Consider the following 13,632-nt stretch of genomic DNA (forward strand, 5'->3'; position numbering starts at 1 on the left):
CCATGGGTGTCCCCGTCCCCCCGCTCCCGGAGGCCGCCGTGGCCGGGCTGAGCTCCAGCCCGACGGGACGCGCAGGTGGTCCCGGCTCCCGAGCCCCGCTGGCTGCCCCGCGCTTCTTCGGGGTGGTCAGGGGCTCTTTCTCCCCTTCCTCAGGCCTTTCTCCTCCAGGCTTGGCCCTGCCCTCTGCGCCGAGCTCTCCCATCCGCTCGCATCCCGAATTTCCCAAGGGTGAGGGATACCCACTCCGCTCCCCACCCCGCAGCGTCCCCCAGCATCCCCCGGCCTCCCTCCGCCCCAGCACGGCGGATGAGACAGGGGGTTCGCCCCAATTTAGCCCTTCAGCAAAAACACACAGTGCGGGGAGGAAGCCTGGGGATGGGGCCACTTGTCTCCAAAACATCACCTCTCGATGTGCTTTATTTACCTCGTCTTGTCCCAAAGCAGCCCACACCCCTTCCCTCTCTCTCAGCATCTCCAACAATTTATTTTGGCTCATTAAATTTAATTAAGAACGGAGTAGGTGTTCCATATTTAATTAAAAAAAAAAAAAAAAAAAAAAAAACAGAGGGGAAAAAAAAAAAAACAGGGGCATAATAACCTCCAAGAGGACTAAAATAAAGAATTGCTATTCAGATGCACGCAGCCACAGTGCAATTTTTTATTACTCTTTCTCTCTTTTTTTTTTTTTTCAGTGTCTTTTTAAGAGCATCTAAGCACACACACATAAAAAGCTAGAAGGCATGCATTCCGGAGTTATTCCTATGCATATCCCTGCAATAATTTTCCGCTTTCCTTCGATAAAATTGCCAAATAATAATGAATCATTTCATAAATAATGGGTTTAGAAGCTTATCAGGGCAGGCGGGCCACTGCTGGGGTTTTATCTCTCTCGGCCACATTGCAGTAGTGTTCCGCTCTCCATACTAAATAGGAAACTGGACGTGATGTGGAATTAGAGCCTCCCCAGCTGAAGCCACCCAACACTTACTACAAATATACCCGCGATGCGTAGGCCACAAAATGGCTCCACTCACTTTTCCCAATGAAAAGCAAATGGTGAGTAGCGAGGAATCCGGCCCTGCAGTCTCTTGGGGTGGTGGGTGCGACGGCCTGGGGTTTTGGGGTGCAGCGAGGGGTGCTTGGGGGGCTTCTGCCCTATGTAAGAGATAGGCGAGAGGGGAAACAGCCCAAAGTCTTTTCCGCGGTCGGGGTTTTTTTGTTGTTTTTTCTTTGATGCGGGGTGGGTCGGAAGACTCTTTCCTTTTTAAAATGTGGGGTGCGCTTTTCTCCCGGGACCCCCGGGTGGGGCAGCACGGAGGCAGGTGGGACCGGCCCTGGGGGAACGGGGGGCGAAGAGCCCGCCGGGCCCGGCTCCCTCAGCTTCTCCCGGGGGGGGACACCAGGACCTGGCCCGGCCGACGACCAGGGCCTGTTTGCTTGTTCCCGGGCGGGGGGGGGGGGGGTCCCCCATACACCGCTCCCTCCCGCCCCTCCGCTTTGGGGCAATTTCCCTACAAAGGGCCGGCGGGAAAGGTGCGTTTCTGGACTGGAAATTTCCTGCCGATCCGCGGCTGGAAAACAAAAGGATTTTACGGAGCAGAAAACAGCGGGCGGGGATTTAATGCTCCCCCCTATTTTTCTAAACGAAATTACCCCCAATTAAACGCAAAACACTGCGGGTATTTTTGCGGCTTTGCGTATTTCGTTTTTAACGAAAGCAGGAGGCGACGCTATCGGGATTGTTTCTTTTTTTTTTACGAAGAGGAAAACCTTATTTTTCTTGATTTCATTGGCGGGGGGGGTGGGAGACCGTCCTCGCCTTCCTGTTGATCCGCGGCGCGGAGCGGGCTCACCCTGTCAGCGGCCGGGCCGCGGCACCTCGGGACGGAGCGCTGCCGGTAACCGGCCCCTTTACAAATACAATTTATCCCATTAGGAATTAAATTTTCCACCCGGGCGTGGGACAAACGCCGCTGCCGCTTTTTGCGAGCCGAACAGGAGAAAAACAACTCCATCTCCGGGCCCGTCTGGGATTTCCTCCCGGGGAGACCGGGCTTGCAATGTGTCCAAAAAAACCCTCCCAATTCACCCCGAACTTAGGGCTTGGGTTTTTTTTTTGTCTTTTTGTTTGTTTTTTCCTCTGTTTTATTATTTTTTGCTATGCCAGGCCGTGCCCGCCGCGCGTTGCGGCCCCGTGTGCGAGGCGGCGGCTCCCGGTTGCGGCGGCGGGGGGAGGACCCACGGGTGTCCGGCTGTCCCCTATAACAGGGGCCGCCCCGGGGTGCCGTCCCCTCCTTCCTTCTCCCCTGCACCCCTCTCTCCACCGATCTCTGGCAATCCAGGCCCACGAGATCCACCCTCTTCTCCTTTTCTCCCCCCCCCTTCTCTTCCTCCCAGGATTTAGCAGTTTTATCCCGATGCGGGTGTCCTTCCTCTCTGTAAAGTCGTAAGTACCTTGAGGTGGGAGGAGTAAATTCATCCTGACACTGAGAGCGCTTTTGTTGAAACAGGAGAGACTTGCGGTGTCCCTACTTAAATATGACACATGTGAGTAATCTCTTCCTATACAATATCGGAATAAGCAATTAGATTTTTCTTTCTAGAGAGATAGTGGGGCTGGAGGGAAGGCAGAGAGCTTGTGCTTTAGGTTGGGTGGTTGTGTTGTGTTTTGTTTTCTTCCAAGAGAGATTATGAAATATGGCAAAAAAAAAAAAAAGGGGGGGGGTAATCTCGTAATTCTGCCCAGCAGAAACAGAAAAAATATTATCCAAGGCAAAGGAGTGAAAAGGATGGGGAAGGAGAGCCGGTGTGTGGTAGCTCTCTGCTCTGAGAAGCCCTTTATTTATGGCGGGGGGGTGGGCGGGGAACAAACAAAAAATACCACGAACGAGGGGAGCTGTGGGAGAAACAGCACGGCAATAATAGCGATATCGCTGCCTGCCCTCGGTGCCCTGTCGCGACAGTATTCGTTCTATGGGAGAAGGGGGACAATGATGGTGTGCGGCCGCGGATGAAGGGCTGCTCGGCGCCGGGCCCCTTCCTCCTTCCCGCGGTATTGAACGCGCGGGGGCATTGGCTCCGTTATGGGCTGCTTTAACCCCCTCTCCCCCAAAAAGTGGCTTCAGGTATAATTCGCTGTTTTAAAAATAATGTTAAAAATAAAAATGGGAGGAGAAGTGGTCACGCGTGAGGCTGAGGCTGCTGCCGGCAGGCCGGGCCGCGATGGGGCTGGCTCCGCGGGACGGCAAACACCGCCGCCCCCCAAAACGGGGATAAATCCCCCAAAACGGGGCTTGAGGGGGAGGCGGAGCCTCCTCCCACCGGCCCGTAATTTGGCCGCATAATTTCGCACCCAACACGCGGTGCGCCGGGTGCTGCCCGAGCGCCTCTCGCTGCGTGAGCCGCCGTGGTCGTGTCAGCCCCCCGCGTGTAGTGGCGGAAATGACCGCGGCTGCGGAGTGGGGTGGCGGGGGTCCCGCCCGGCCGCCCCCTGCGCGATGCGTCGTGCGAAGCCGCGGAGTTGCGTGACGTCACGGCGCCGCACCGTTCCGCGGGGGGGTCCGTGACGTCACGCAGGGCCAGGGCGCTCCGTGACGTCACGGCGCGGCCCCGCGAACCCCCTGCCCCTCTCGCAGCGCTGCCGGGCCACGTCCCGCCGGCAAGCTCCAATTGATTCGGGGTGATTAGTGCCTCTCCTGCCCTCCCCCCGCTTTCCTCCACTTCTCGCCGGCGAAGCCCGAGTTCCGAAGCGCCCCCCCGCCTCTCGGGCGGTGTCTGGGGCGGGATACCCCCCCCCGCAGCCTGGCCGCTCCTCACTGCTGCCTCTCTTCACAGGACGATGGACAGGCCGCCCGCCCCGCCGCCCCCCAGTGACCCCCGCGATGCCCGCCCTCCCCGGCGGCACGACTCGGAACCGGAGACCACGAGCGAGCCGGAGAGCAGCCGCGGGGGCATGGATGCGCCGGCCGACCCCCAGCTGCTGCTCAACGGGGCGGCCAAGGAGGCGGGCCGGCCCTCCCCCGGGCCCCCCGCCGCCCCCGTGCCCGTCATCGAGCTGGTGCGCCGGGGGGGCTCTCTGGACATAAAAAGCCGTGAGGCGGCGGGGGAAGCGATGCAGAGAGCGCCGGGCGCTGATCCGTGCCGCGCCGCCGAGGCCGCCTGCGAGGCCCGCATGGTGCAGCTGAGCCCGCCCGCGCTCCCGCTGCAGCCCCCCGGCAGGGCCATGCTCTACAACCTGGGCCAGCCGCTGGCCACCATCAACAGGTCCGTGTCTCTCCCACCCCTGCGGGGGTCCCTCGGAGGGGTCCCCGTTCGGCTGTGGGGCTCGGTGACGGGGAGGGAAAGGGAAGGGGGCGGCAGCAGCATCCCTTCCTCCGTGCTTAGGGCTTAGTCATCGCGGGTTTGCATGCAACTTTGCAAAGGAAGAAAGGGGGGAAAAATAACCCGAAACGAAAAACTGCCGTTCCTCCTAGGAAAAAAAAAATACAAGTCAGGGTATAAATGCTTCGGGCAGAACAGATACTGGGGCGGTGATCCCGTACTGAGGTGCAGCAAAGGGTCTGCCAGCAGACGTGCTGCTTGTCCAGAGCTGGGTTAGACCCTCGAAGTTCGCTGCGACTCTCTGTCCTCCGACGAGTCCCGCAAATAAGAGCAAGGGCCAAAAAAATCTTTCGCAGGGGCAGAGCGCAGACCCTTGTGCGGGGATGGAGCCCCCGCTGCCGCCACCTCTCCTGAGGGCAGAAAGCCGTGGGGAGAGGGTGGTTTTTGCCTGGGAACCGCTAGCTTGGGTGCCCCACGCCTCTCGCAGGGCGGGCTCACGCTGCGTGTCCCCGAGGCGGCGGCGTGTCCTGTCGCCGCACGACCCCCGGCTCGGCTTCGCGAGTCGTGAGCTCCCTCCGGGGTCACGGAGCTGCTCGGCTCCCCCCCGGCCCCGGGCCGCCCCCGGAAGTTTCCCCAGCCCCCCGTAGGGCCGTGCGGTGCAGGGGGGGCTGTCAGTGTGTCCTCACGACCTCTCTGCCTTTCGTTTGCAGCGGGTTTTTCGGCGAACCGGACTCCTTCTCCATGTACGGCAGCAACCGAGTGAAGAGGAGACCCTCTCCCTACGAGATGGAGATCACTGACGGTGAGAGTTTCTGCCCTGCGCTGTTTTTTTTGGGGGGGGTCCCCATTTGCTGAAGGGGGCAAGTTACTGCTCGGTGCCACATGCTGGGATTAAAAACCCCAAAACGTAAAGGGGAAATAGGATGCCTGCGGTGGCAGGGTAGCTCCCCCCGGTAAGGCTCTGTACAGCAGAGCTCAGATCTGTCCCGAATAATGCCCAGCAGCCTGCTCGGCGGATTTGCTTTCTCTCAAAGCAGTCCGGCGTATGGTTAATTATATCCCTGTTCTCCAAATTGCTTAGAGATTAAATTCGAAGGAAGCCATTAAATTTAAGTCCTTGTTGAAGTGCAAAGGCTGGATCATGGCCATCGCAGTGACGTGCTGTGTTTGCAAACCCTTTCAGCCAGGAGACATTTGTAACGCAGACCACAGCCTTGGGCAGAAAGATCCAACCCGCCCAGAAGCGAAGAGCTAAACCTGTGCTAAGGTCTGCGGGCTGGCAAGGGGATTGTGGCTGAACCATCTTATCTGCAGCTTGATTCAGAATATATCCACACCGTGCTGCGGTCTGCCGTGGAGAAATGTCCCGTGCCCGCTCTTGCGGCAGATCCCGGGAGCAGCTGTGCAGGGTGACAGGCTGGTGTCCGAGCTGAGATCCCTGTCGGAGCGGCAGGATGATTTCCAAGACAGGCGGGCAGGGCGGGATCCCGCTCCCCGCAGCCGGCGTGGATTGCGGGAGGAAGCCCACGCAAAGGGCTGTTTGCAGGAACCATTCACACGTGGAAGGCTGACGCGTTTATCTGCAGAGTTAACCGCCCGTACAAATGAGATCCGTTGAAATGTGTTTTCTCTTTAGCAATTGTAAACAGTGCTTTTCAACCGCCGGACAATTAATTTTTCCTTCTGTCTAGCTGGCTGTCCCTTTCCTTCCACCTGGCTAATCTAAAATCGGATCAAATAATAATCCACACCACTCTAGAATAATACAGTACGAGATGATGGGCTCAGGGCATTATCTGCGTTCATCAGCCCCGCTCTCCCCGCTCGGCTCAGACCGCAGCCCCGTGGGACAGGGGCTGTCTCAGCCCCCCGGCGCAAGAAGGTCTTTTTGTCTGGGATTCGATTCAGAGGCTTAGCGGCTGTGCTGAAAGTCCATCAAATCACAGCGTCTGGCTAACGCCTTCGACTTGCTGTTAAATCAGATATTGAGGATTACTGAGATATTTGGTTGTAACCAAATTTTTGGATATGTGCTTGTCAGGTAAAGGAGGTGTAGCGATTTGGCTGAATCCTGCATGTTCTGGCTCATCTGAATTTCCAAGACCAGGCTCCGAATTTTTTTTTGGGGGGGGAAATAGGTACCAGATGATACTGTCTAAACCGGAACAATTTGTAGGGGTGTGTGTCCTGTGCTGTCTGCTGTGCTTTGCTTGTTGCTCTGGTGGTCACCTGCTGGGTGGCACCTTTGACACCCTGGGCTATCGCTCATATGCCTCAGCCCTTGGGAGAAGGGCAGGAGAGTCTTGCTGGGTGTTTGGTGCTTGGTTTCCTCTGCAAGGAAACGAGTGGTGGGTTTTTTTGCAACTATTAATTTGTTCATTTTTGGGAAAGTCTGATGCACTGAATATCTATTAAAATAGATATAAACGGAGATAATAATGTAAAAAAAGTATATGCAATGATATTCTGTAACTTTGGAAGCTCATCTTTTTACTAGTTTTCCTCAGATCTCTAGTTACAATTAAAAAAGCATGAGTCAATCAATTGCAACAAAATCCTAGCAAAAAATTCTCAGTTGACTGCTTGAATTAGTTATAAGGCAAGTTTCTTTATGGGAAATAGACCTCTTCTATTATAATACAGCGACTGGGCATTTTGAATTTCTCCATCTTCTGACACGTTGTGGCCAAACCCCTATCTTTCTAAAATCTACGTTTAATTTGATTGATGCAAGAATCAAGAACGTGAGCGGTGTCAGAATTTGTGTTATATAGTGGAGCTTGATTTGGGTGCCCTCAGATGAAAATGAACAGGTTGAGATCTTTTGGAAAACACAAAACAGCCAAGTTTGGTTTGTTTGCTTTTGGTTTTGCCTCATACCCTTATGGGAGTAAAAAGATTTTAAGCTCCACCTCCTTCTGGATACAATGCTGGTTGCTTTGTCTGGGAAGAGCAAAGTGTCAAAACCGTGGTTTTATTGTAGCAGGTTGCAGCACATTCTCCACTGCACTGTTACCAGTGCTGGGCAGCCCCGTGTTGTTGGGGTTCCCTCAGTTCCCCCCACCTTCCCCACAACGCCATGGGATAGCAGGTTGTGCACATTAGGGAGGAGAAACCTTCCTTTTCCATGAGCTCTTGCACGTTGGTGCATACAAAGGGCATTTCTGTGCTGTTTGGGAGTGGAAAATTTCATTTATTAAAGCATCAGACTGGGATCTTCGAGGTCAGGGATGAGTTTCTCCTTCTGATATACCCCAGGACCTCTTTGCAGTTTTGGGGGGCTCCCTGCTCCTGAGCGCACTGTGAAGAGAAGTGAGGTGTGTGGCTGCTCGCATGCTGGAGGACGTGGTAACTTTAATCTGGCTGCTTGGGAGTGTGTCTCCATGCAAACCCGGTGATGGGGGATGTTTCGTGTGATGTGCTGGACCAAAGGGGCTCAGTTGCCCCTGAAATGGGGGAAGCATGATGGTGTTTAATCAGCTGGAGCATGGGATTCCTCTTCTTGCACCATGGCAGGTGGGACCTGTCAAGGTGCAGCCTGACTAGGATGCCTCCAAAATCACATCTGTTTGGCTGCTCTACCGCAATCAAAGCAGCCAAGAGTTTTGCTGTATGTGAATAATGATGCAGAATGATGTATATGAATAATGATGCCCCTCAGGATGCTGTTTTCATTGGGTGATGGGAAAACTATGGCTTAAACTGCCCACCATGGCCAGGGGCTTGGTCCCACTAGGAGTGATAGCGTGGATGGGGATATCCACAGCCTGTCCTTTGGGGTACAACTCACCAATGTGTTATCTGCACCTCTTTACTTCACACTTTGTGATGATTTTCATTGCATATGGTGCTTTCCAGCCTATGGGGGCTCTGCCGTAGTCATTCTCCTAGAGTTTCAGGAGATTGCTATGTCCTTGCACTGTTGGTGTCTCCTGGAGGTGAGGATGGCAATGGCGCAATAATAAAAACATCTTATGGTAGTATCTCCTTACATGAACTGGTTTTTGTGTACCCAAGGACCTGCAGTTCTCATCTGCAGCATTGCTATTCCTGTAGCACGTTTGGGTAGACGTGCTTTTGGGTCTTCTCTAGCACAGAGACAATGTCTTGCTCGTGTCAACAGGAGTTAGTTAGCCTGATGATCTAAAAAGAGAATTGGTGCATTTTGTGCATCCACCCTGTGTAACATGCCCTGGCAGAAATATGGCTGTAAAATGACAGGGATTTAACTGGAGTTCACATATAACTGAGCCAAATGGACACCTCCAGCAATTTAGAGGGCCTTCTCCAGTTAGTGTCAGGTAGGAAGTCTTTGCCTTGTGGCACCAATGTGCAGAGAGAGCGGGTGGCCCTCAGGTCAGCTGTGAAACTGCTTCATCCTCCGCCTGTGCTCACCCTTCCAGCCAGGACACTGCCCCGCTCTGTGGGTCACATTGCTGCTTGGCCCCATTGCTACGGGTGAATCCCGACGCCTCATTTCATACAAGCCACTCTCGTGGCTGGTGGCAACCCTGTGGTGTCTGTCAGCTCTGCATCCTGCCCATATCAGGGAAGATCTCTGGGTCTTAGACTTGACAAAACTTCTGCTCAAGCTAATTTCCTTATGTCCCAATGGTGTGTCCTTAGCTTTATTTTCTATCCCCAAAAATATATTATCTAGTTAGATAAACTTTTAATAGGACCTTCATTGCTGATATACTCTTGTTGATGAGCTGAGAAACCCTAGAAACACAGCAGCCTTCTGCACATGTGTCATGGCATAAGTCTTTCTCCTTGGAGATGTAAATGTAGGCATTTTAAGAGCCATCTAAAAGCCATAATTCAATTTTTCCTTTCCACTGGATTGAACGGAAATTACGGCTATCTTGGCTCATCAGGTTAGCTTCTAGTTAGGTGGAAACTCCTGTTTCACTGCCTTGCTGGCATCACTAAACTAAATCAGTTAATTTGTGAAACTGTGACCTATTCAGCAAAGCAATAAACAACCTGTTACGCCCTGCTCCTAATTCTGCGTGGTTGCAATTGCAGGTCCTCATACAAAAGTGGTTCGTCGCATTTTTACCAATAGCCGGGAGAGATGGAGACAGCAGAATGTCAACGGAGCCTTTGCAGAGCTTCGCAAGCTCATCCCCACCCACCCGCCCGACAAAAAACTGAGCAAGAACGAGATTCTACGCCTGGCTATGAAATACATCAACTTCCTGGCCAAGCTGCTCAACGACCAGGAGGAAGAAGGAAACCAAAGGGGCAAAGTGAACAAAGACTCTGGGATAGTCCAGGAAGACCTCCTGCAGGACATGTTGTCTCCCAACTCTAGCTGTGGAAGTTCTTTGGACGGAGCGGCGAGCCCGGACAGCTTCACAGAGGAGCACGAAACACTAGATTCGAAGCACACGCGGAGCCTGCACCACGCGATTCTCCCCGTTGAAGGCAACGCGCAGCGGTGATGACCTCCCGCATCGCTCCCAGAGCACCGAGGCGGGGAGGTGAGACCCAAGTGTGCAGACGCTGGAGCTTGTGCTCCTGGGATTTGTGACTCTGCCTTTCCCAGGGGCTCAGGCTCCCTGTGCTCCCCAGCCGGGGATGGAGCAGCCGGTGTGTTGGCCGAGGATAAGACCAAACCAGATGGATGTTCATTTAGGTACGTGATCGTACAAAGAAGAAAAGCATTGAAGTCCTCTTCATTGTACATACTGCTCGTGATGGGACTCTGCGGAGGGGCAGGAGACCCGGCCAGCACCTCTCCAGCATTTCGAGGGTTTTCAGACCATTTGGCGACTGTTGCTTTTTAACCAGTTGCCTGGCTGAGACATGAAACTCCTCTCTCACTGCCGATGGAGGCCACTGATGCTTTCCAGCTCCATGTGGCGCTGGAAACGGCTGAAACCTGCCAGCACTGTGACATTTCTCCAGCCTGTGGCACACACAACTGGTCTGAGCAGGAGCTGGGGCCATGCGTTCCTGTTGCCCCAGAGCTTTTGACTGTATCTTCTTAAAGAGGTGAAAAAATACCCTCAGCGAAAGAACAATTAAAAGGATTAAGACTTTTTCTTTCTCTCTTTTTTTTAAATTTCTTTCTTTCTTCGTTTCCTTTCCACCTAACTTTGGATTGTTTGGGGGTTGTTGTATTTATGACATGGGATTACTTCTGTTTAATGCTGTCATGCAGTATCCACTGAATGCAAAGGTACATAGGTGATTTCTGCCACCCTCCCAGTCCCTGATTCTTCTGCTGGTAATGTTCAGTGGGTGAGCTTCAAGCCTGTTGTGGTCTCCTAGAGTTTACCCAGCAGTTTCTATAGGGCCAGAGCTTCTCTCAAGGAAAATGAATTTCAGAATTGGTAAGGGAAAATGAAAATTTGATAGTGAAGCATCCCCTTGGACTGGGGGATTTTTAAATTCCAAAAGCAACAAAAAGGCAAAAAGAGTCAATGGTGCATCAACAATGCGTGTGTACATAGGGTTATAAAAGGGTTTTAATGATACGCTTTGAATTATTTTGTTTTATTGTGTGAAAATGGTGGTGGTTCAGCTGTGCCAACGCCCACAGGCTGGACTACAGCGCTGGGTTTATTCTGGCGTTAGGAGGGTCCATACCTGCCTGAGGCTGGTGGGAAGCCACAGCCTCTCCAAATCTTGGGGGGAGCACTAAAAGCAGTGGTGGGATTAGACTCCATTCCTCACATTGCTGCAAAACTGATGTCTGGTGGCTGAGCTGATCTTCTGATCCCTGCTGCCCCCTCGGGAGGGTGTTTGGCAAACAGGAGTAGGGAGCAGGAGGATGCTCCTGCGGGGGCTGGGAGCCGAGGACCACAGCGCGCCATCACCGCGGCGTCAGGCCCATCTCTCACCCACCACCTGATGTCTGAGGGAGCAATTGCCCCAAGCCCATCCTCTCCCTCTGCTGAGATGTCAAGGCACAGAAATCTCCACCAGGCTACAGTAAAAAATGAAACAAAATCACCCACAAACATCCTTTGGAAGGGAAATAGTCCTCTGAGCGGGGACACCTTCCACTGCACTCATTCCTTTCCATGGGTGCTGAGGTACAAGGAAACGCAGAGGATTTGGTTGAGTGTCTGCAAGCCGGTCCAGGCTTAATTCAGAGCCCTGTCATTTCCATCCCCGCTTGGTTTTGATGCCTCTTTGTAAATAATAGATGGGAGGCTGGCACATGGGTTGACACGTTAGGTGGAATTAGCTGCTTAGGAAGGGGTCCCAGCCCAAGCGAGGGTTTCCAGCACAGACCACAAATCCTCTGGAACTGCCAGCCTCCCCCATCTAAAATTGGGGAAAAGAAGGAAAACCGCTTCCTGGCTCTGGATGTCCCGTGCATGGGGTGTTTTACAAACTGGGGGTTCCCACAGGGCTGGAGTGGGGAGAGGTGCCGGTGGGTGATGGAGTGATGCTGGGGAAGAGGTTTGGGAAGCAGGGGTAGGAGAGGCGGGTGGTGAGGGCTGGCAGGCAGGGGAATGCAGTCACAGCTAAAGCCGCTCTTGGTTTCCAGTGTTTGAAATAACCATGGGGTGGGTGGGGGAGTTACACCCTTTTATTAAACTATTGCAAGAAAAAATCACACTCAGAAATTCCTTATTCCCCACTTTTTTTTTTTTTGTTTTTTTAATCTTTTTGGTAGCTGAACAGTTGGGAAAATGGTACAACCCTGGTGGCACCCCCTCAACACCCCCACACATACATGTGCCCGCTTGTAGCCCTTAGCAGAGCGTGCCATAGGTCTCCTGGGGTATGTACAGTTGTACTTTAATTGTGATTTGAATGGTACATTTCCCCTGTCCGCCTCTCCCGTCGCCTGCTTCATCTCTCGCTGTGTGGACCATCGCCCCCCGTTTCTGCTGAAAACAGCACTTTGGGGCAATGTCGTTCTGTGTGAGTGAATTCCTGCCTTACAAGTTTGGGGTTTTTCAGTCCTGTCCCTTTCTCTGCCACCATCCCCTTGGATTTCTGCATTTTTTCTGCAGAAACAAAGTAACCAGACCTGGTACCCTGAGTCTCAACCCACTGTGGATGTGGTATTTGGAAAACACATTTGTTGTAATGTGTGTGTATATATAAATATATATATATAATGAATATATCAAGAACATTTCTAAATAAAGTTTTACAAAGCAGCCTCCACTTTCTGTCTGCCTCTCACCCACCTCGTCGCTTGGACCCATCACTGCTTCAGTTTTTCACAGTATCACAGTATCACTGTATGTTTGGGATTGGAAGGGACCTCAAAAGATCATCCAGTGCAATCCCCCTGCTGGAGCAGGAACGCCCAGGTGAGGTCGCACAGGAACATGTCCAGGCGGGTTGGAATGTCCGCAGAGAAGGAGACTCCACAACCCCCCTGGGCAGCCTGGGCCAGGCTCTGCCACCCTCACTGGGAACAAGTTTTTTCACAAATTTAAGTGGAACCTCTTGTGTTCCAGCTTGATCCCATTACCCCTTGTCCTATCATTGTTTGCCACCGAGAAGAGCCTGGCTCCATCCCCATGGCACTCACCCTTTATATATTTATAAACATTAATAAGGTCACCCCTCAGTCTCCTCTTCTCCAAACTAAAGAAACCCAGCTCCCTCAGCCTTTCCTCATAAGGGAGATGCTCCACTCCCTTAATCATCTTTGTTGCCCTACGCTGGACCCTCCAGCAGTTCCCTGTGTTTCTGGAACTGAGGGGCCCAGAACTACACAATATTCCAAATGTGGTCTCACCAGGGCGGAGCAGAGGGGCAGGAGAACCTCTCTCGATCTACTACCCACCCCCCTTGTAATCCACCCCAGGTACCATTGGCTTCCTGGCCACAAGGGCCCAGCGCTGGCTCATGGTCATCCTGTTGTCCACCAGGACCTCCAGGTCCCTTTCCCCTACACTGCTCTCTAATAGGTAATTTCCCAACCTATACTGGAACCTGGGGTTGTTCCTGCCCAGATGCAGGACTCTACACTTGCCCTTGTTAAATTTCATTAGGTTATTCCCCGCCCAACTCTCCAGCCTGTCCAGGTCCCGCTGGATGGCAGCACATTTCATCCCTAGGCATTACGGGGCAAGGATGTTGGCATGATCCACTCCCAGCCATCAAAAGTACGAAACAGGCAGCAAAATCTTGCAAAAAGATCTGCTAATTTTGTGCTTGCGTGGCTCAAACCATCCAGCCTGGGCTGGGCTTCTGCAGAGAGAGCGAGCGGGAGGAAGAGCGTGTAGGGCCAGCAGGAAGGAAGGCGGGCGGTGAAGCAATCCCCCCGCCACAGCCCGCTGCCGCTTCACCCCCAGGACGTTATTGCAGGTCCCCCAAGGGCTCTGACAG

The 13,632-nt window shown here is 53.2% G+C and overlaps 1 protein-coding gene across 4 annotated transcripts; it reads left to right on the forward strand.

The window, feature by feature from the left end:
• The first annotated feature begins 909 nt into the window (after positions 1–909).
• TAL1 (TAL bHLH transcription factor 1, erythroid differentiation factor) lies at positions 910–12,449 on the forward strand. 4 transcript variants are annotated; one of them, XM_082053273.1, is made up of 5 exons: positions 940–1,056; positions 2,398–2,547; positions 3,835–4,263; positions 5,031–5,122; positions 9,349–12,449. In XM_082053273.1, coding segments are annotated over exons 2-5 (942 nt in total). In that variant the 5' UTR covers positions 940–1,056; positions 2,398–2,545; the 3' UTR covers positions 9,768–12,449. The 4 variants fall into 4 exon arrangements, with proteins under 4 accessions (XP_081909398.1, XP_081909399.1, XP_081909397.1 ...); XM_082053271.1 differs by having other exon boundaries at positions 951–1,056; positions 2,398–2,446; XM_082053272.1 differs by lacking the exon at positions 2,398–2,547 and having other exon boundaries at positions 910–1,056.
• The last annotated feature ends 1,183 nt before the right edge of the window (positions 12,450–13,632 follow it).

This window comes from Streptopelia decaocto (genome assembly GCF_964273445.1).
Source record: "Streptopelia decaocto genome assembly, chromosome: 5".
Taxonomy (NCBI): domain Eukaryota; kingdom Metazoa; phylum Chordata; class Aves; order Columbiformes; family Columbidae; genus Streptopelia; species Streptopelia decaocto.